Here is a 22,422-nt window from a genome sequence, read left to right as displayed (position 1 = left end):
AGATTCTTACCAAAAAAAAAATCTATTTTCCACATAAAAGCCATTTACCAGAATAATCCAGCCAGTTGTCACTCTTTGCTTAATTCATACTCTTTTCTGTCTCTTTATAAACCAATATTCTGAACTAATATTTCTCCACAACTAAATTGTCCAAGAAATCCAATTTGAAGCAATTTTGTTAGATTAAAATCTGAAAGCAATAGCAATAGCATCATCCCATGGCAATGAAAAATATTGAGATGCTAGTAATGATGTCCCTTATGGTGACCCTTTGGGGAGTCACAAAGTCTCAATCTCCAAATTGCGCGGGTGTGATAGCAAGTCTTTTACCATGCCTTGGATACATAACAGGAAAAACACCCACACCAACACCTGATTGCTGTACTAAACTTTCCTCTGCGGTTGACTCAAAACCACATTGTCTTTGTGAGATTTTTAGTGGTCCTGCTGCATCTTTTGGTGCTGCTCTCCACATCAATGAGACTCTGGCTTTGGCTCTTCCTGGTGCTTGTAAAATCCAAACACCTCCTATCAGCAAATGCAATGGTATGCTTCAAATGTTTCATTATCTTCAAAATTTTAATACCATGTCTTATGTATTTAATTATATGTCTTAGTGATGGTAGTTGTAATTATGGTCGTGGTTGCGTTTATTAAAATTGTGGTGATTGTGGCTGTTGTGATTCGGATCGTGTTGTGAATTATTTTGTGATTAAAAATTATTTTTAAAATCGATATAATCTGGTACGCTTGTGTTGCGGCCTGATGCAACCAAATGTAATCGGATGTAATCGCATCATTATGACTTGATGTCCATAGCAATTGCGACATGATGCAGTTGCAATAGTCATCGTAGTCACAATATTGCAACCATATGTGATGTGGTCCGCACTTTGAATCACTACTAGTACTTTGTATCATATATATATATATATATATATATAATTGTCTCATATGGTATTTTAAATTGTGGCTAGGGTCAATGTTAATATTGCATTGTGATTTATTGATTGATTAAAAAATATTTTTACAATTCGGTGTGACTGAATTGCGGCTTCATACGATTGATGTGACTAAATATGACCATATCATTGTCATTGAGGGAAAGATATCTGTTGTCCTACATCTTGTGTCACTTCATTTGTCATGTGCGAGTAATTAGTTAGAAAAATACCTAATAATTAAATTTTAACTTTAATATATTTTTTCTAAACAATCACAAGCTCATAACACATATAAAATAATACAAACTGTAAGACAATATATGTGTACCCCGTCATTCAGTATCACACAACAATAATAATGACTATCTATCTCAACCATAATTTTATAGTTTACCACAATTTTAAACAATTGATCACACCACAAAAGTTGTACAGCATAATTATATATGTAACTGTGAGATGTGAATAACATAAGTTTTTATTATGACTTCAGTCACATCTTCTCCAACAACTGCTCCCGTTCCGTCACATGCTCCAGCAAGTGCTTCGGTTGCACCAAGTGCTCCACCACATGCTCCAGTTCCGCCACATGCTCCAGCTCCGTCACATTCTCCGGTTCCAGCAAGTGCTCCGGTTGCACCAAGTGCTCCACCACATGCTCCCGTTGCACCAAGTGCTCCGTCACACGCTCCGGTTCCGCCACATGCTCCGGCTCCGTCAAGTCCAACACCAAGTGCTCCGGCTCCGTCAAGTCCTCCACCAAGTGCTCCGGCTCCGTCAAGTCCTCCACCAAGTGCTCCGGTTTCGCCAACTTCTCCGGTTCCATCAACTGCTCCGGATTCCAACAGTCCTCCAGGTACCAAACAACATAAATTCTTGTTTTTTTAGGGAGTAAGACATTTCTATATATTGAAATATTAAACATAATTCGACATTTTCAGAAAATACAATTTTCAATAACATATTTATTCTTTTAATTATAATAAAATTACATATTTTAAACAAACATTGACTCAAGAGAAAAATTGCAATAGTACCTAAAATTGATGCAATAGAGTCTAGGAATTTTTATTTGATACTTATTTTATTAACCTTCCTTCCTCAAGAAAAATGACCCTCGATCTGGTGATTTAGGTTGAATAAATATCCGATATCTCATATATTATGTCTTACACATTATTTTGCTCTAACAAAAGCAAATCACACAAATTAATTCTTTTTAATGAATAACATATGAGTATTATTTGGAATAATAGATCTATTCAATTTCTGATAATTTTAAAAATGGTAAAGCTATAATGTATTTAAATGCTAGTAAATTTTATTATGCCTAAGATAAAATGGTAGTTAATTTGATGTCTTTTTTTGGAATAGAGAATGGAGGTAGTGACAATGGATCTGGTGGATCTGGTGGCTCAAATGCAAGTTCTACTAACTTACCATCCTCTTTGGTTATGATTATCTTGGCTATCACTTTTGCTGCATATTTTTAATACATTATTGTAACATTGTCTTTTCCAAAAGCAAGATTTTCCACCATCTTCTTTTGGATTTTATTTAGATTTGGTGGATTGAGCTTTGATACTAGTGGGAGGACAATTTACTAAGGTTCAATTTGTTATTGTATGGATATTTATTATTTGATGTAATAAATTTTTGCTAAGAATAAAACATAACAGCGTTAAGGCAAAAATAATAAAAAAAGATTGTTTATTTATTAATATTAGTCATGGTTATCAACACTGTATGTACCAAAAGAACACTGTATTGTTCAATTGAAAAATTAGACGGAATATTCATACGTATAAGTGAGAATTTGGGCAAAGCGGGCTCGCCTGCATATTTTGGGCATGCAGGACATGAAAATTGTGTCCATCCGTCATAAAATACCTGTCTAACATGTCATTTTCATCTATGGGCAGGCAAGACGGCACATGTACATCAATGAACACTAAAATAAGAAATTTGAAAGTATGACAAAAGTAATTCATGTTCTCACCACTTGAGTGCATGTAACAATTTTCCAAAATATAATATCTTACCAATTAAATGCATATCCGGTTTATGCAAAACAATATGTTATGTTTTGTGTTTTTAATCTTACCGTTGTATCCATGTAATCTAAAGTACTATGTCATTTTTAGTTTCTTTTTTAATTTAGGGCGGTCCGCAAGTCCGCCTGCTCATATTTAAGGCGGACAGGACATATTTTAAAAAAGGTATGCTCATGCCAGCCCTAATTGCTTAAACTAGATAAAACTAAAAAATAATTGTCAAAATGTAACTTACCAATTAAAGCTAGTTTACTTATATAAAAAAAGTCATTTTTCTCAACAAAAAAAAATTGAAGATTTAAACATTGAACATTGTATTTGATTATAACATGATCAATAAATGAGTTATATGTTATAAATAATAATATTTACATTTACAATTTTTCTAAAATTTTATAATATATAACTTAATCATTATATCACTATACTAATATTTTAAATCGCTCACTATTTATAAATTTAAGAAAGGAAGTTGTTTATTGGTCAAAGTTATGTTTTTTCTTTTCAAATTCATCAACTCACTTATTTATATTTTTGAAATGGGTTGTAAACTTTATTTTTATTAATTTTAAGCTTAAAAATCATTTCTAATGCTATATCTTGATAATAGTATATGACGTCTCATGTGATTTAGACATGTGTGGATTAGATAATATGAAGAGTAAATAAAATGAAAGTTACTCCTAAAAGTTAAGAAGAATCATGAACAAAATGATTAAGAAATATTTAGATATTAATATTTTGTCAACGTAATGTTTTATGATAAAATATTATGAAATTGTTTGATCCATATGTTAGACACCTATTTAATAAGACTAAGATTTAATTATTATTGTATATGATTACTTTTATGTCTTTTCAATTTGAATTTAATGTACCAATGAATGTTGATTCAAGTGATATATGTTTGATTTCTCATAAACAAGATCTCGGGTTTGAGTCTTAGTGAATGAAAAAATATCCGCTGAGATAGTTAGCCTCACGTACTTGTGGATATTCCCAGATCAGACAAGATTGCCTTTAGTGCGAGTATAGTTATGAGAATTGTTTTTTGAACTTAATGATAAAAAATGTAAATTTTAAATGAAATTTGGGAGTAATTTAAAAATAATACCTACCAAAATATTTATACACGATTAATATATCATCTCTAATTCATTTATATTATTTTAGAAGAATATATGATGATTAAATATAAACGATGAATAATGCAGTAATATGTATAGAATTCCTATACTATCAATATATATATATATATATCTAGAAAACCAATATTATTATTTTGCATTAATGAGTGACAAAGTTGTATAACTATGATAGTTTTTAGGTTTATACTAAGGATGTTAGGATGAGACCAAACTGTCAGACCATTGCCCGACATGGTAAGTGGCTCATCTTACCCAAAAAATCAGACACTTTTCTAAAATGGTCTGGATCGTTTCAAATCCAGTAAAACAGGGATAACCTAGATCAACCTAAGACTGTTATTTTATTTATAATAGAGTTGAATACTTGAAGAGGTGTTACACAACATGCACTTCGAATGCATAATTTATTGAGAGATATAGGATATGAACTTATGAAGTATGAAATGTATTGAATTGTGTGTGTCTTAATAATGTATAAGTGTTTGTGTTTTTGTTAAAAGTGTACATACATTTTTTCTTTTGTTAATATTAGTAATTTGTAATAGTTTTATATAAGATAGTAATGACATTACAATATCATATGGTTTGATAGGGTGGTTAAATTTGTTAGAACGTACATAAGAGTTTGTTTGGTTTGATGTTTAGCTTGAGTATCAAAACATTGATTTATAATTGTCAACGAATTAAGGAATTAAGAAATATGATAAAAATAAATTTATTTTGGAAAATAAAATGGTTTAAATTTCGTTTTACTTAAAACATCATTTTCATTAAGAAAATATTTTTTTTACTCCTCAACCCATCATGTTTCCTCAACTTTAGTTTGTTTTTGTAAATTATGATCCACCTGTAAAATTTGAATATAAAGTTACAAATATCTCTAACCCACAAGCATTTTATAGAGAAGAGTTTATTGAATTGTTCATGAGATCTATATCTATTAGATGATTTTAATGCTCGGTTTCTTTACGTAATAGATGGTGTATTTACCATAAAGGATGATCAAATTGATGAAGATGAGAGATTACAAAAAAAAAAATGGAACTCATGGGTATTTCTGATAAAATTTGTACAGATTCATAGAAGAGTTATAAATGGGTACCGATGAGTTTTAGAAACGGATTCTTCAAACTTTATACAGGTTCAAGTATAGTGGTATCTATCCTCACAAGTACCCACAATATTAGAAATTACTTTAATATGTTATTGAATTTGAATTTTTAAATTTGTGTAATTTAATTTAGTAGTACAAATTACATATTTTGTTAAATAATATTGTTTTCGTTGTCGTTTTATTCAACAAACAAATATGTGACTTACAAATGTCCAAAAAGTAACCACCATAACAATTTTTTTTAAAGTACCTAAGATATATATATGTGGGTATTCATTGGTATATGCTAAAACCCACATAAAACCTATAAGTTGGTACCTATATGGGTATGGACTTATACTAGTAAAATTTACTCCATGTAGAATGGGTTGCGGAAGTGGATGAAGATTATCTATATTCGACGATGTCTTATTTCCTGTATTAAACCAACCATTATACATGGCAAAATGGACGTTGCCCGCGGGCGCGTCTGTATAGCCCGCATTTCTTTGCGGGCAGGGCATACTTTTTTTGTCCTTTTGCCCACTAAGTTTGCGGACATTTATTGGACATGCGGGCGGCCCATAAATATAATTTAAGAAAAAAATAAGAAAATTTTAAATAAGTTATGATGTAATGTGATTTTTATTCCCTAAAAAATATAATCTAATGTAATTTGTTAAACTTCATATAAAACATATAAAAAATTTGTTAATATTTTATCTTCACCTACTTTATTTAATTTCATTTCATTTATTATATGAATTTTTTATTTTTTTAATTATTCAACAATGTCCGCAAGCCGCCCGTTAGCTTGTTTTAAAACGGGCAGGGCATTGAATTTTGTTCGTTAAGCCAATGCAGGCATGCCCGTGCCCGCTTAAATTTTTGCGGGCAATTGTGGGTGCGGGCTAAATGGGCCGGACGACCAATTTTGTCATCTCTACCAACCATATATTGACACATGAATAAAAAAAAATTAAAAAAAATAATAGAATAAAAAGTAGCACTATGATTAGCTTAGGATAAAGAGTTTCACACAATTTAGAACATATGATCTCTATTGACCGGAAGCTTTTAGCGATGTGAGTATTTATTCCTAAAGAAAACTTGATAAAAAGACTTTTAGGCTGTAGTAGTTGTATTGTTATCTTGAAATATTGGAGTTTTCGTTGAAGAATAATTATTATATATCTTTGTAATCTTCATGAACTGTTATTTTCATGAAAGAAGCATATAAATGAGCTTGACATCATATTCTGACCAAAAACTTTAAGACATTAGGTCTATGGGTCTATCTACTTATATATTTTTTAGCTCATCCATTTTTGCCCAATGTGGGACTTCTTCATTCACACTTGGAATACCCAACATGTACCAAGATTGTTGGGAATGTTTGAAATATGTTATTGTATTAGTACCACGTTGTCTAGTATTGGAATAGAGTAGAGTCACTAATGTTATATATTGGACTCAAATCCCTTGTTATAATGTGTACCAGATATAAGCACCAAATAGGAACACCTCATGGGCAGGTAGGCACATGGGTGTGCTAGGGTTTGTAATCCTTATTCTCTAAATCTTGGTAGCCGCTCAGCGCTCCCGGTGACATAGACACAATTGGCCGAACCCTGTTAACAAATTCTCTTGTTTCTTCTCTTCTATTTACTCGTATGTCCTTTACTTGATTGCTTGTGGCCAACGCTGCGCAACTATCGCTTCAACTGCACCAACAATTGGTACTAGAGCTAACCAACAATTGGTACCAGAGCTAATTGGTAGATGACTCTTAACCCAGATGTCAGATAATGGCTAAAGAGGGTGAATGCGTGATGGCTAGATAAGGTGCGTCAAAGGTAATGGCAAAGATAGAGTAGATGAGTTGAAGGAGAAGGAAACATGGCAGAACTGTAGTGTGGGTGATGTATGTGTTGATTCCGAATCCCATAAGTTCATGTATTGGGTTAGGATCAAGGGATAAAGACTCATGTGTTGAGTTAGATGCTGACAATATCTCTCTAGATGTTGAGAGAATGTTCTCATTTAAGATGAGAAGTGGAATATCCTAATGACATGTCAGAGATGTCATAGTGAAGATGTTAATTGTTAGCAGATGCACAAAAGCACATAGACGCTGATTGACTTTGATGTAGGGTGTAACATGGGCATTGGCTTTGATGCAAGTTGTAACACGAACATTGGCAGAGATGCAGAGGTGTAACATGGACATTGGCTTGGATGCAAGGATGTGACACAAACATTAGTTAGCATTGATGCAAGGTGTGTGCTGTGGGTACACTCCTTATGGTAGGGTATGATAGTTCTTTTGAACTAGGATTGTCGAAGTAGACAATGGTGGTAGCGATTGAAGCTTTCCATGGAAGCTCAAAGGTTCAGTTTGACTGAGTATTGAAGAGGACGATTGTTGGTGAACTTTTGTGTAGAGGTTCCAATATATCGAAAGACTTCCAAACAATAGGTGGTTAAGCGGCGTGTTCCATTTGATGGCGGTACGGGAAGCTGCACTACAAGTTTAGAGAACTAGGCTCTTGGTAACATCGTCAAGGATACTCGGAAGGTCTATCTGAAGGGGAGCAGTTAAAGAGAATTAGACATTGAACAAGGTGAAATCATATATTCGCTAAGGTGGAGATTCTTGTGTAGATTTCCTAAGGGGCAATATATTCTTCTATTTCAATCAAGGTGGAGATTGTTGGGAATGCTTGAAATATGTTATTGTATTAGTCCCACATTTTCTAGTATTGAATAGAGTAGAGTAACTAATGTTATATATTGGACTCAGGTCCCTTGTTATAATGTGCACCAGATATAAGCACCTAGTAGCCGCCCAGCGCTCTCGGGGACGTAGGCACAATTTGTTGAACCCCGTTAACAAATTCCCTTGTTTCTTCTCTTCTATTTACTTGTATGTCCTTTACTTGATTGCTTGTGGCCAACGCTGCGCAAAGATCGCTTCCGTAGCACCAACATGAACCACCATATTCTTTATTAGAAATTCTGTGATAGAAGCACCTAAAAACAACTAATTTTACTCTATTTAAAATTTGTTAGGATTTAGAATTTAATATTGTCACAGTGAAAAACTTTCAGGACAAAAATTGGTGTTGAATTCTCATTTTAATTATATTAAAGGAATAAAGATCATTTGTCCAATTTTTAGTACTAAGCCCATTAAAAAGTACACATTAAAAAGAAAATAATAAAAACAAAAAATATTTTTATATCATTTTGGGACAGTATAATGTGCTGTTAATGTAGTTAGTTGAAAACTGAAATATTCTCATTCGCCCCACGGCGGCGACGCCTCAGTCCTCACCATTCACCACCGCCGTATCATCCCAACTCCGTCGAGCTCAGCGACCAGCTTCTGCTAAGAGTCTCGCAACACCAATATCACCATCTTTTTGATAATAGCCTCCAAATCGCAATTGTGTATGTATTTTTCACTATTTCTTCAATTCTATATTTTATTTTCTCTATTAGGTTTCTTTAACGTGGATTTTGTATGTGTATTTGGGTTTCTGTATTAGAATTAATGTCTGCGTGTTTTGGTGTTCAGATTCTCTTTTTAACGTGTTTTGGTAATTGTGCTAAATTTTGGTGGATTAGTGATTTTAAATTGCGGCCGCGGTTGCGGTTATGTAATGATGGACTTTTGCGGGAAGATGCGACCACAATTGTGTTCACGATATGCTCATGAAAAGTGCTAAAACCATATTGTTGTGACCCCAATTGTCGTCGCGGACCTAGATTTGGACTAATCTGAATGTTCTGAAAATGAATTTTGGGGTTGATTGTACACTTCACCTTGTTTTAGTCCTGTTTATTGATTGCATAAACTATTCTTCACATGTTATGGTGGAAGATTTTAGTGGCTCTTATGGTTACCCTTTGGTTTCTTCTGGAATTTCGGGTGGCATTTGATACTGATAGAGAAATTCATTTGAATTGGGGATATTCATGCTGCATTTTGTTGAGATAAACTCAGACATTGGTTGTGTATTTTTTACTTCGTCTCTGTGGCGGTATATCATCTGATCTAATACTCATGTTGTCAACTCGATGTTAAAGGCTTCACTAATGGATTACACAACTAAAAATTGAAGTTGTGAAGTTGACCAGTCGATGTTTGGTGTACTTTCTAATTTTGTTAAATAATTGAGGTTGCACATGTTGAAACATGTATTTTGGAGTTATTTTAGGGTAATGAATCGTGGAATCTTTGAATTGGGTGTTATAGACCTATTATTATGCTGGAGGTTTTTTTATGTTTTCTGAATTTTATTTGATTTATTTGGTTTCTTTTTCATTGTTGGTTTTTGAGGAGTCCCTATGGATATTTTCTGGGACTCAGGAATGGTCCTGGAGTAGAAAATTACTCCAGGGTCTGGGGTAGGTGGAAATTGGTTGGTTCGAATGGATGCCGTCTGACTACTCATGAACTCGTATAGTTCTCACTTAGTTGCATGAGTGGGAAAAATTCTTCTAAGTATTAACTTCCATGGGTTTGTCTCTTAGGTCACAACCTCCTCTAAGCAGTTTATATTGTATATAATGCATGATGTCCTAGAAAAGTCTGATCTAATTTATGCCCTTATTTCACACTGATAATTCTGATGGTTTTTTTGGAACATAATTGATGGTACGCTTTCATAGTTCAATAGCCTTGGGCAATAGCCTTGGAGAGGGAAAAATAAAATTAAAAGAAAATAGGAATACTAGTATGGGTTTTCCCTTTCTAAGTTGTCATCTAAGATGCAGGTGAGTTAAGAAGTTGATAAAAAAATGGCTTAACTGATTCTTTTGTCCTTTCCCTGATGAATGTCTGATCTTTCACTACTTTGAATCTGTTTTGTTATTCAGTTCCTTCATGGAGACTAGACACTACATTCGATTCTGCATTTATTTGCTAGTTGGGAGTTCATTTATATGGTTACCTGGGAGCTGTTTGCTTGATGATTCACTTTCCACTTCAAGTCAGGTTTGTAAAATACTTGTTTATGGATGATTTTGCTGCGTCCTCCATTCTATTATTACCTTCTTAACACAGTGTATAATAATGATTGTGCGTTTCATTTTTTGTGTGTAATTTATTGTCCAATGAGCCAAAAATCAAATGCCCCCTGTTTCTAAAACCTTAATCTTTGCATACAAGATTGATTAGTACACTCAAGATGGTGAGCCCTGGTGCAACGGTAAAGTTACTTGTCTTGTGAGGGTAAGACTGCATATATCTACCCTCCTCAAACCCTACTAGGTAGGAGTCTCTTGCACTGGGCCGCATTGATTGGTAGTTGGTACACTCAAGATCTTTCACTGCTAACTCTTTTCTCTGCTTTGTTCAACTTGAAATGCAGCCAAGCAACAAGATATATTATAGTAGTGATAGTGCATAATATAGTTCAATTTAAAAGTTCCTCCTGTTTATGCATGTAATAGGTACTCAGCAGTATTAAATAAATAATCATTTCTTATAAGCTCAGAGGTTGGGCAGCCTTGTAGCATTATTGGTTCCTTGTGACTTGTTTTCTTTCTTCTGCAGGATACTGTATCCAGATCTTCACCTTTTCCTGTTACAATTAAATTTTCTATCAAAGAGAATTTTTTTTACTTGTTTGTCGTTTCTTTGGTGCAAGTTTTTTTAATACTAAATATATGGATTTCTTAGTTTGGCATAAATCCGTATGAGCGGGTATATTTGTTTCCTTTCTATGGATGAACGTCATCAGAAATCAGATCTTATGCATATGCTCTTTGATACTTACCAGTATCACAATAGTTTGCACTGATTATTTAAGCTTGCCTAATTATGGTGTGCGGAATATCTTGCTTACTTTGACCTTGCTTATGCATACAAATACATCCATATCACGTGCCTTTCTTTTCTTTCAATTTTGAGAAATATTGTCTCGCATTTTCAGGTGGCGGATTCTCCAAATTCTAACTCTAATAGTAGAAGTGATAATATCTTTTCTCCCACCAAGAAATTTGTGGTGCAGTCTTACTATGACAGATACACAAAATTAATTGATTCAGATTTTGGAAGTTTTTTGTCTCAAGAAGTCACTTTAGGTTCATGTGATATGCTTCCAGGTAACCATGATTTTGTGTTGAGATTGTCAGTTCTAAAGCGCGATCTTATTGGTGAAGGTTCTCATCGCCGTGTGTCTACCTTAATCAAATTTCAAACCCAACAATCAAAATATTTGCCTAAACTTGTAAGCTCCTCATGTGAATTCATAATTATTGAAAGACTGCCCTCTGGAGTTTTTGCTGATCCATTTGAACTACAGCGCCTTGTTCAGCGTGGTGGTAAATACTCTTTGCATGCTTTTCAAATGAAAAATGATTTTATTGTTAATCTCAGGAATACCTCCACATTTCTTCCACCCACTAACACATTTTATTGCAGTGTTCAATGAAATAGCTGTCTTTGGCGATACAAATCTAGAGCTTCCTTCGTTCTTGTCCAATCGTTCTGCCGTTGAAATCCACTTGGATGTTGACCCAAATATATTGTTACAGCCCACTGATATTAACATAGAGCTTCCACTGCATGCACGATATCAGGTGAGGCTATCATGTTTCAGTTACCCTTGTATCTTAATGCCATTTTCAGCTAATCTTGCCATTTATATTTATTTGAATATAATGTTCTGAAAAAGGAAGTAGGGTATACTTTTGAAGGCATTATAACCATATGGTAATTGCTTCAATTAGATATCAAGATAATCATTCTATCCAACATATATCTGTCTAATTTCTTTTGTTATCTATATAGCATCCACAGTCGTGAATGGGTTTTTCCGTTCTTAAATGGGTCTCCATGCTTATTTTATATTTGTTTACACTTTTCAACTACTTAATAACGTTCACTCCAATGGTGAACCACTATCATTTGTCTCGGAAGACGCATAAGAATAAGTTGCAAAATAGGAACAAGTTCTTAATAAGAACACATGTGAACATTTCCCACGGTGGTGAACGACATGATGAACATTCTTAAAAATTTAAGAACCCACCATTGTGGGTGCTCTGCTGGAAGTTGTACTAGTATTATGGGTTGTCCCTTTGCACGAATTAAGTAGCTGTGGCTGGACTGTATAAGTAATCTACAATATTGCCTCAACTCCTTCATTCTCCTCTTCTTTTGCAGCCTCTGAATGAGAGTGGCTACTCGACAGTTGAATTCGGTGCACCCGATATATTAATGCGCTGCAGCACAAAGGAAAATATGGAAACTCACAATTGCATCTTCAAATTGACAAATGATGATGCTGATCTGTATGATGCTGGTATTGTTTGGAGAATACCCTCTGGAAAGGTTGCACATGCTTACCTTGTGTCTACAGTTACATTCATTGCAGCTTTGTCATCAACTCTTGTAATTGTATTCAGTTCATTGTATTACACTAAAAGCAGTGTGGGCAAAGATTTAAAACTATCTTAAAGTTTTCTTGAAATGTACTACTACTACCACACTATTAGGATTGTACCATTTTTTTATTTTGATTTCTCTCAACTTTAATTTTTTTTTTTAATTTTTCACTGTGTATCCACATCCATAATGTTGAGACTAGAATCCAAGTGATAACTAGATAAAGCTGTCATGAAAATTGCGACTCCAAGATTCGATCCCCTGTATTAGTTTATCTGCAATGCAACCAACTGGTTGAAATAAAGTTATGCTATTTAACAATAAAGTTTTTAAGTATTTTTTTTGGTACTATCAATATATCTTCATATTTTTTAGGTAAATAACTAATCTCTTTAGGGTGCGTGATTGTCTTCCCAATAAATATCATTCTCAATAATCGACTTATTGATATTTTGATCTTTCTGAAGATCTAGTGGAATTTTATCACTTGACTGATGGTTGTTCTCTATACTATGTAATTATCTCTATCAAGGATTATTTTTTTTTATCTTTTTGTATACACATTCCAAAAATGATAAAAGGATTGTGCATGAGCAAAATAAATGTTTTTTTTACATATTGCTGTGCATTATTTACCATTTATGTATTTAGTAAAAGTCATACAAGAATGTTGTCAAACACAGTAACAATTTTAAATAATCAAGAAACAACTTCCATAGTTTCAACAAGGTAGAACCTTGTTACTTTTCATTATCACAAATTTAATTTTTAAAACCTTCATCAAAATTTTAATTGAATAAATAAAAAATTATTTTAACTATAATAAAGTTTCATCTAAGTTTTAAATCTTGAATAATAAATAGTTTTAGTTGATATTAACTTATTTAAGTAAATTGCTGTATCTCACAAACACTAAAATATCTTACGAGCGATATTTATTGGGAGGACAATCATACTCAAAAGAGATTAGTTCGTCACTCATATGGTGAGTTAATATTATTTAATTTATATTTAAAAATAAAAAATAATTAAATATAATTGATAAATAATTAAATGACAATATACAAAAATCTATAATTAGTCGTTAGATAAATAGATAAGATAAAGTGGTTTACCCGGGTCAGTTCACTCAAGCAAATGTGGCACTGCCTGGTTGCTGGATTTGTGAAGGAAAAACAAGACAGTGAGAAAATCAATTTGAAACAAGATAATAACCAGAACAAACATTCTCTACAATGTTCCATTTGCAATGTCTAATAATCCACTCAACCTTCTAACTACATCATCTTACTAGGTTTCTTTCTTCTTATATTTTGTCATGGCCACACTTATGAACTTCTCCACCAAATTTTCACACTTGAAGCCTAACTCATACCATGATAGCATATACTACAAGATACCCACTTTCTCTTTCTCTCAGTTAAGACCAAAGTTTACATCTTTTCATCAAACTAGCTTCAAGGTTACAGCATATAGGGAGAGATGGTCCTTCTTGAGAGGCATGGAGTTTAAAAATGGGATTTTGTTGGAAGAAAAGGGATTCAATAGGGAAAAAAGAGTGGTTTTGGTGAAGAATAATAAAGGGTTCGGCTTCAACTTTGGTGGTGGAAAAGATGATGGTGACAATGCTAGGAATTTAGGGAATCTTGCTTTAGCTATAGGGTTGACTTATCTTACAATGAATGGACAAATGGGATGGATTTTGGATGCTATTGTGTCCATTTGGGTACAATTCTCTCTCCTTGTGTTCTTTAATTGGTTCATATTTAGTTTAATCAGCTTATAATTGTCTTGAAATATTGGAAGTGGACATTAATGGTTTTGTGCATGTTATATGATGATTAGGACCATGTTTTTATGTCTTAGTTCAATGATTAATCTAGAATTGTTTCCCAAATTCAGAGGGTGAGTTTGACGCAACGTTAAGGTTGTTACTTAGTGATCATGATATCACATGTTCAAATCCTGGAAACAACCTCTTTGGTTGTGCGGAGTAAGGCTGCGTACATCTACCATCCTCCTACCCCACAAAGTGGAGCCTCATACTGGGCCGCCCTTTGTTTTCTTTGTTTCCGAGATTCCCTGCTTTAATAGTTAGGGTTTTATTATCATCATTCAGTGATACAATAAAGGAAGTGCATGAGACACCCAACATTTGTGAGGTTTGTACTTTGTATTGCCTTCCTCCTGTGAATGGAGAAGCTATTTTTGCAAACTAGAAGTCTAGAACCGTTGACTATAGTCACTTAGTAGCAACCTTATTGTTGTTCCAGGGCTCGTCGTTTTGCTATCACTGTGCGATATATGAGAATTTTACTATATTTCAAATTCACGTAGTGCACCACCTTAGAAGAAGAAGAAGAAAACAAGGTAGATTAGTAGCAGATTAACAGAATAACGAAATCTGAGAGTAATTTATCAATTATATAAGTTATTAAGTTATCATGGCAGACGCTGGCAGCCAATCGAACAGGTTTTCAAAATAGAACCTTTTTGAACTCCTTACAGAATCTTCCACTTTCGCGGTGCACGATTCCTGATTACAGCATTCTCCCACATCCTCTAATTAAACTTTGCTGTACATCCAATTCCACCTTATAGATCTCATCTAAGTGTATAACACGTCCAAAAAGGCAAGACATAGGAAAAAACATTAGTGTTGCAATTGAATATAGAATTGGACATTAGTGAAGGATATTGTTCCATACCATTTCAAACAATCACCATCAGCATGCTAAATTAAAATTTCACGCTGCTTGGTTGTGTGTCTAAAGTCAGAATCGGCATATCAGTAGAGCAGAGACATTAAGTGTTCAACCAGAAAAGGAATTAACTTCAGAATCTGTAAAGATAAGCTCTTGACATTTTTCTGGTAATTACTTAGTGACCATGAGGTCACGGGTTCAAATCCTATTAACAACCTCTCCACTTGCAGGATAAGCCTGCTTACATCTACTCTCCGCAGACCCCACTAAGTGGGAGTCTCGTGCACTGGACCGCTCCTTTTTTATTATCCTTAGTCGTAGTAACATTTGACATCAAAATGCTAAAAGATATGTCCACATATAAGTCCAGACTGCCTGACAAACCCTATAATTAGTACAAGCCCATGCTACTTATACAGGGAAGTAGGAACCAGCTCTTGTTACCTGCTTTCATGTCATTTCCGTTTTTTAGCTTTGTAAACACCATAATTGTTTGTTCTAATGTTTTATTTTAAAAAATATGACATGTATATTCTTCCTTTCCAACGTAAATTATTTTTACTTCGGAAAAAGTAGACTTTTTGTCCCCCGGTGGTCTTTATTGTCTTCTAATAATCCAAAATTACTGTATGCGATTGGGTCATATGATTGGTTTCATTTATCTTCTCGTTTTTCTTTTTGCATATGCAGGTCATTGTGGTGTTAATACCGATAGTAGGAATTGGTGCTTTCCTCTGGTGGGCAGGACGAGATATTATGCAAGGCACTGTGAGGCTTCCTTAGTGTTTAACTAGGAGACTTCTTGCTTTAAGTCACTTTTTATAAATTATGGGATACATTGCTTAGAACTGCTTTGTTTTATTGGTTTTTACATGCTTCCAAGTTTGAACATGAAGTCGTTTTTCCCAACTGTCTGGAAATATATTTTCAATGAAAATTTAAGGAGAAAGGAGAAAAAATCTTAGTTTTTTCATAAAATCAACCCTTTGGATTACTTGAATATTAGTTTCTTGATTTTTTTGCTATCTAAGGTGACCGGTACCTTTATTGATTGGCTTTTATTGCCCTTGTATGTGTGCAGTGTCCAAATTGTGGAAACGATTTTCAGGTTCTCAAGTAAGATTCATTTTACACATCTTACTAAGCTACTTATAGATGATTTATTTTGAGTTAATCCACACTTGCCACCTTTATAATTCCGCATTATCTATTTCAGACCCTCTTTGAATGAAGAGTTGCAGCTGTGTCCTTTTTGTGGTCAACCTTTTTCTGGTGAGTGCTCAATCTCGGATTTGTTTGCTTCTCTGTTCTTAAATTCCCCATGTCGCATTTTGTTGCTATTGCACTGAACTCTTTCTAGAAGTGGTTACAAAATGAAGTGACATAAGTTCGATTGAGATTTCTAGTCTAGACTATTAATGGGCATTCCACAAGAGTTGCATTTTTTCTCGAAACAATTTTTGGAATTTTGTTTGTTTCTTAGCAACACTCGGACCTAGTATTACTGTTTGTAGTTCCTGTCTAAACTTAGGTAGAAACTTGAAAGGATGCCATGCACGATACACGAAAGATGAGCATGGGTGATATCCTTGCTTTATCTATCACATACATTACATGATCCTTAGTTTCTTACTTGCAATATATCCATATATTTCTATAATGGTGGTGATACTCATGGTGTCTCATTCGTTGTTCTATTTGCTATGCTTCATATTTTTATTTATGCATAGGTGCAATATATTCATATATCACTCATTCACTCCTATTTTAATAATCACCAAATGTGCATATTTCTCACAGTTGAAGTTTCCTTTTTATTCAGTTATTGGCAATGAGTTTGTAGAGGACTCTGTGAAGTTCTCAAACCAGTCTACAACATTTGGACAAGCTTTCAATAATTTCTCCTATTCTAGAAATGGTAATCTTTCATCAGGGTTGTTTCCTTTTCCCCGTAAAAGTACATCTTGTTTAAATGTAATCTTGCTTATTCCCCTTCTCTTTATCATCCATAATCTTTGTTGATGATGATGCTTGCCATTGTTTCTGTCGTGGCAGATAAAGATTCCGGCGGAGCAATTGATGTCGAAGCTGAAATAAAAGATGCAGACTGAGTCCTCACAGGTATAGCGTGTTGGTAAGTGTGATGTAACTAATAAATATCAGGTTGACATTAGCAATCACCTGAAGATAGAAAACAACACTTGGATGTTTCTATTTGTACAATATCATATTCATAAAACCCATTTAGGGTTAGGAATAGTTGGGATGCATTAGTAAAATGACTTAAATACCTTAGTATTTGGAGTTAGTAAATGAAATTAAATTTCCGGATATTTTGATATATAATCAATCCCCCCGTAAAGAAAGCTGAACCAACCATGGTAATCATATAGGATCGGCCACTCGGGCAGACCTTAGAGCAGCGCCCCTTCCAAGTGCAATGAAGTTCACTACCCTAGGCCACGGGCCTCCTTGATCATTGCTTTATTGCATACATTACATCAATAGCTATTATGTTGCTCAACAACACACTTCACTTTTAGAACCCATCATTTACAACACTTCACTTTTATAACCCACCATTCAACACTTCACTTAAGCTTCTTCATGTGGAATCTTTGGCACACAAGACTATTATCATTCTTTCTCAAACATTGGTCTCTCCATTGACAATAAGTGCTTTAAGATCCTTCACTTTGGTAGACACAACAAAAAATAATGAGAAAAACCTATCATCTAACTAAACCTACACCTAAAAAGCACATCCATTATATTCAGTGAATACTATATTGGATAAAACTTGAATACTATATTATCTAACTGTCACATGTTAATGCTCAGTGGTATGAATCTATGCTTCGTCGTCAAATTCGACGAACACGTGTTACTTTTTCCTTCTTAGTTTTGTTATAATTCGATTTCTGTTATTCATTTTGCACCATCTATCATCACTCATATTTTTATTAGAGATAAATACTATAAGCACACATGGAATTATACCTAAACTTTCTTATAATAGCTTTGGACTATTTGTTTTAATGACTGTTTCTCTTTGACCTCTAAATACTTTTTTTGAAATTTGCATTGCATTTCATTTCAGGATGACTTAGCTGAAGTTGAATCTTATTCAGTTAAAGAGGTTGCCATGGCCAGTGCTTGCATTTTCTGTTGTATTATGATACAATAAATGAAGCACATTTCTTGTGAGGAGAGTGACATTGCAATTGTAATATAAGTTTTGATAGTGATGTTATGTCACACCTCTATTATTTTGGTTTACCCAAATGCTTCTGCAATTTTCCTTTTGTACAAGCTATTATAGAAACATACATTTTTTGTGTGTAGATTCTTGGTTTTGTGCTCTTTTAAGTTAATACCATGAGTTTGACAAAGTTGGGGTGCTCTGGTTTGTATGTTTAATTGCTTTTCAAACTACTTTAGCTAATTATTTTCAACTTATAAGTTAGTTTTTCATCTAATCATGTCAAACAGAGGCTTAAGTAATCTGAAAAGTAAGCACATGTATATATAATGCCAACCAAAAGGCATTGGTCTAGTAGTATAAGACTCTACTAGATTCTCAGGATAACCAAACGGTCAAGGGTTCGATTCCTATGAACGACACTTGTTGAGAGGGACAATCATGTGCCCAGAAAGGGATTACTTCCTTCCTAAAAAATATATATATATAGTGACAATGTCCATACAATAATCTCAAAAGTAAGCCTACTTCAACGTTCCAATAATTAGTTCATGTGCCACAGTGCAAAGTATACACAACCACTTCAAACTATATTTCCATTTAGATGAAGGCCTTTTTCTTTTGTTGTTTCTATCTGTAATTGACATGTGCCTGTGGAAAGGTTAGTTGTTATTTGACTTATTTTCTGTTTTTTGTTTGGCTAATATGTTTATTTAAAAAATATATATATAACAAAAGCTTTTTTACCTTGTACTTCATTTATTTCTTGTTTTCAAGCAACAAAATGAAAATAAATTGTCATACCACAACAACATAAGTAGAGTGGAACCAAGAAAAAAAAAACAGTTGAATCAAGTTAAAAACCAAATTTGGAGTGTTCACTTATCAGAAGGCTTCTATTCCACAAAATGCCTGAACTTATTACCAGAGAAGATAAACACACAAAGTATGAAAAATACATAACATCAATAGAATTCAAAATGGTGTGGTTATTCCTAAACCATTGCTTTAGGAGTCATGTACATGCCTCTGAAACTGCCCAAAACAGGAGTGTCTTATTAGCAGATGTTGTAACTTGGAAAATAATCAAGCCTTGTTTGGTGTTTCTCCAACTTTCTGCAATAAGACATGGCAAACAAGAATTAGTAATAGTTATGAAAGGAAGTACTTACAATGAACAAAGTATCCAAAAACAGAATTTGTGAATGATGAATGAAAAATATATGCATGTAGGCATGTAGCCTTCTTATCAAGCCAGACATATTTTCCAAATTTAGTTAAATGAAATGTGATATAGGAATGCTCTAAAACTTCAATTAACTGAAGAAAGAAAATCGAAACTCGAAACCCAGGAATATCAAGGCTGGTTAAACTTTTGTATATAGTTCAGATTTTGATGCTGCAAGCAAAGCACTACCTTGGGTGCTATTGCTTACTGCCTAAAAATATATAGAGTTTATAAAAAATTTGAAACAAGTATGAGCTTTTTCAAGTAAAATCAAGACGAGAATACAGTATATGTCCACTGCAAATCCAGAATGTAATAAGTAAGCATTGTAAATTTCCGATAAAGGGAAACTTAGGTACCTCTTCCTTTTTGTCCTTGCCTCCGCTGAAGAGCTTGAAACCACCATAGAAGAGTAAACCCCATCCAGACAAAGAAGCAATCACGAACTGCAACCACAGAAAACTAAGTGAAAAACTCGACATCGATGAACAAATCTCGGAGAGACAAGCACGTATTGGGACATCTGGTGACCAAAATGTTCAAGAGTGGCATTACTCAACCCTCTCTTCCTTGCCACTTGCCTACAGTTCAATGGCAAATCAGTCTTCTCAGCAAACTGGACTATTAATACTAGTTTAGGTTCTTCTATACCCCATAAGTGTGTGAATGTTTTAGACAGAAGGATAAAATGGTATATGCTTCGAAGAACAAAGAAAAGGAAAAGTAATTAGAGGATTCAGTTAGATAAAAGAGAGGTATAAGGTAAAAGGATAATCTGAGAGTTAAAGTTTGTGTGAACTGCGTAATTGCTCAGTTGTCAAAGGGGAAACACTCGGAGAAGAATATTTTTCTTTTGTTTTTTCTCTTCAGATTCAACCATTCAATAAAATTGTTCATTCATTTTTTCTGTTTTTCACCACTTTCACATTTCTTTCGGTTGAGCTCCTAACAATATGTGTGTGTGCAAAGTACAGGAGGCAAGTTCCCTTAAATTTCAGTGTCCATACTCAACATAAACATGTATAGAGAGAAGGTTTTCATGAGAGATCTTCCTCTAAAAGTAGTTGAGAAGATATACCAAAATGAAGTGAATATAAGAATGGTTCCGAAAATTCGAAAGTAACTCACATGTTCTTCTTTCCACTTAGATGGACTCAGAGGGTCCTCCCAAATGTTCACCTTTGGAGGTCCGTGATGATCTGCAATATGTCAAAGAATCATAGCAATATAGGTAAGCGATTCTTCGGTAAAGCAGGGCAAAAGTTATGTTTGCTAGTCACTACACTATACAATTATGAATCAATTTTTAACACATTAAGTTTCATAGCCTAAGAAAACACACTATACAATTATGAATCTGAACTTTTCTTCTTGCTGCAATATCATAAGTCAGTTCCTGCAACCATCATACCTCAATTTCACATCAAACAATACAACAAATATACAAAATTCCTAATGAGGTAAAAAATGGTTTCTTTCTGCAATTCTTATCTTCCCATATACTTAAATATAGGTAGAGACATTTAAATCATCCACATCTTTGCAGTACTTGGAATATCACAAAAACTATGAAGTTATGCATTATAAATTAGAAGAGATAATTACACTTGGAACTCCTGTTATTACAAAAAATTACACTGAGCCCCTTTGAGGATTATGTTGTTATTATACCTACGCCTTAGGTTTATGTTGTCAACTTAACACCGCTTATAACATAAACTGGAGGTCACTATATTTCTGAAACCAAAAGGATTGGTATGAGAAAAATTCTCTCTTCAGAAATTCTATATAAAAAATAAAATAATGTATGGCATTTTAGAAATAGTTTGTACATAAATACACACAACATAATGTTATATTTAAAGTCCATAAACAAATAGATATTTTATCTTGTGAAACATTATTATGAGGCACCACTTGTTTATCCAAATAGCTAATCAACACATCCAAATGGACCTTGTTTCTTTCATATAGTTTCCCGTTACTTTGCATGAATACATTATTTTTTTTTTTGAAGCTTTTATATATTGATTTAAATTGCGGACCCCAATATCTGATGTGACCGCAATATTGCGGTTGCAGTGACTGTCACAACTGGATTACACCGCAATAGCGGTGTGACCTGAATCACAATAATCTGTCCGCATAGAGTCACAATGCAACCGACTACATTTGGACCGCATAAGGTCGCAGACCACATCTGAACATACCAGGTTGCATTAGATTCAAAAATATTATTTTAATAACAAAATAATTTACACCGCAGCGGCCGCAATGATCGCAATTTAGCTTCTATATCATCATATATGATTATATAGAAGTTTGAAGTTTGTGTAACTCAATGAGTCCCTAAATTTCATACCCAAGATCCGCCACTGTTAAATTTCTCCAAAATTGATGACAAATATACCACTAAAGTGGCCAACTTTATGTCAAATTAACAATGTAACTGGACCCAAAAGTGTAAACTGAAAATTTCCAATGCCCAATTGGTTGATAAAATAGATTAGATTGAAAGATCTAAACTTTGGAGTAATAAATAACAATTGACATATATATATATATATATATATATATATATATATATATATATATATATATATATATATATATATATATATATATATATATATATATATATATATATAT

General features: G+C 33.6%; 5 protein-coding genes across 6 annotated transcripts in view; 4 read left to right on the top strand and 1 right to left on the bottom strand.

Moving 5' to 3' along the window:
• Window positions 252-700, top strand: LOC109347087 (non-specific lipid transfer protein GPI-anchored 2-like). The gene is made up of 2 exons (XM_019586816.1): window positions 252-546; window positions 618-700. The coding sequence occupies exons 1-2, from the start codon at window positions 252-254 to the stop codon at window positions 698-700; spliced, it is 378 nt and encodes a 125-aa protein (XP_019442361.1).
• Window positions 1,380-2,617, top strand: LOC109347213 (vegetative cell wall protein gp1-like). The gene is made up of 2 exons (XM_019586920.1): window positions 1,380-1,800; window positions 2,319-2,617. The coding sequence occupies exons 1-2, from the start codon at window positions 1,428-1,430 to the stop codon at window positions 2,435-2,437; spliced, it is 492 nt and encodes a 163-aa protein (XP_019442465.1). The 5' UTR covers window positions 1,380-1,427; the 3' UTR covers window positions 2,438-2,617.
• LOC109348172 (phosphatidylinositol-glycan biosynthesis class X protein) lies at window positions 8,513-12,740 on the top strand. The gene is made up of 5 exons (XM_019588439.1): window positions 8,513-8,692; window positions 10,124-10,241; window positions 11,182-11,572; window positions 11,673-11,830; window positions 12,417-12,740. Exons 2-5 carry the CDS (start codon window positions 10,131-10,133, stop codon window positions 12,708-12,710), a joined length of 954 nt encoding a protein of 317 aa, XP_019443984.1. The 5' UTR covers window positions 8,513-8,692; window positions 10,124-10,130; the 3' UTR covers window positions 12,711-12,740.
• On the top strand, window positions 13,759-18,735 carry LOC109348170. 2 transcript variants are annotated; one of them, XM_019588437.1, is made up of 7 exons: window positions 13,759-14,364; window positions 16,034-16,111; window positions 16,425-16,459; window positions 16,560-16,615; window positions 17,166-17,261; window positions 17,399-17,464; window positions 18,444-18,735. In XM_019588437.1, exons 1-6 carry the CDS (start codon window positions 13,957-13,959, stop codon window positions 17,452-17,454), a joined length of 729 nt encoding a protein of 242 aa, XP_019443982.1. In that variant the 5' UTR covers window positions 13,759-13,956; the 3' UTR covers window positions 17,455-17,464; window positions 18,444-18,735. The 2 variants fall into 2 exon arrangements, with proteins under 2 accessions (XP_019443982.1, XP_019443981.1); XM_019588436.1 differs by having other exon boundaries at window positions 13,760-14,364; window positions 17,399-17,477.
• LOC109348171 overlaps window positions 19,369-22,422 on the bottom strand; it is a 3,377-nt gene continuing 323 nt past the window's right edge. Inside the window, exons 2-4 of the mRNA XM_019588438.1 lie at window positions 20,902-20,972; window positions 20,133-20,219; window positions 19,369-19,661 (exon numbers count right to left, since the gene is read on the bottom strand). Coding sequence (XP_019443983.1) covers window positions 19,632-19,661; window positions 20,133-20,219; window positions 20,902-20,972 — 188 coding nt within the window. The 3' untranslated portion in view covers window positions 19,369-19,631. The remainder of the gene's footprint in view (window positions 19,662-20,132; window positions 20,220-20,901; window positions 20,973-22,422) is intronic.

The sequence above is a fragment of the Lupinus angustifolius genome, chromosome LG05 (assembly GCF_001865875.1).
Source record: "Lupinus angustifolius cultivar Tanjil chromosome LG05, LupAngTanjil_v1.0, whole genome shotgun sequence".
Classification (NCBI taxonomy): domain Eukaryota; kingdom Viridiplantae; phylum Streptophyta; class Magnoliopsida; order Fabales; family Fabaceae; genus Lupinus; species Lupinus angustifolius.
The sequence above is the reverse complement of the archived record's forward strand: the minus strand, read 5'-3'. Positions and strand labels throughout refer to the sequence as shown.

Coding starts and splice junctions, on each gene's coding strand:
- LOC109347213 (XM_019586920.1), top strand. CDS start 1,428: ATGACTTCAGTCACATCTTCTCCAACAACTGCTCCCGTTCCGTCACAT. Junction 1,801..2,318: donor GGATTCCAACAGTCCTCCAG/GTACCAAACAAC, acceptor TTTTTGGAATAG/AGAATGGAGGTAGTGACAAT.
- LOC109348172 (XM_019588439.1), top strand. CDS start 10,131: ATGGAGACTAGACACTACATTCGATTCTGCATTTATTTGCTAGTTGGG. Junction 11,573..11,672: donor GCGCCTTGTTCAGCGTGGTG/GTAAATACTCTT, acceptor ATTTTATTGCAG/TGTTCAATGAAATAGCTGTC. Junction 11,831..12,416: donor CACTGCATGCACGATATCAG/GTGAGGCTATCA, acceptor CTTCTTTTGCAG/CCTCTGAATGAGAGTGGCTA.
- LOC109348170 (XM_019588437.1), top strand. CDS start 13,957: ATGGCCACACTTATGAACTTCTCCACCAAATTTTCACACTTGAAGCCT. Junction 14,365..16,033: donor ATGCTATTGTGTCCATTTGG/GTACAATTCTCT, acceptor TTGCATATGCAG/GTCATTGTGGTGTTAATACC. Junction 17,262..17,398: donor TTTCTCCTATTCTAGAAATG/GTAATCTTTCAT, acceptor CTGTCGTGGCAG/ATAAAGATTCCGGCGGAGCA.
- LOC109347087 (XM_019586816.1), top strand. CDS start 252: ATGTCCCTTATGGTGACCCTTTGGGGAGTCACAAAGTCTCAATCTCCA. Junction 547..617: donor TCCTATCAGCAAATGCAATG/GTATGCTTCAAA, acceptor TATATGTCTTAG/TGATGGTAGTTGTAATTATG.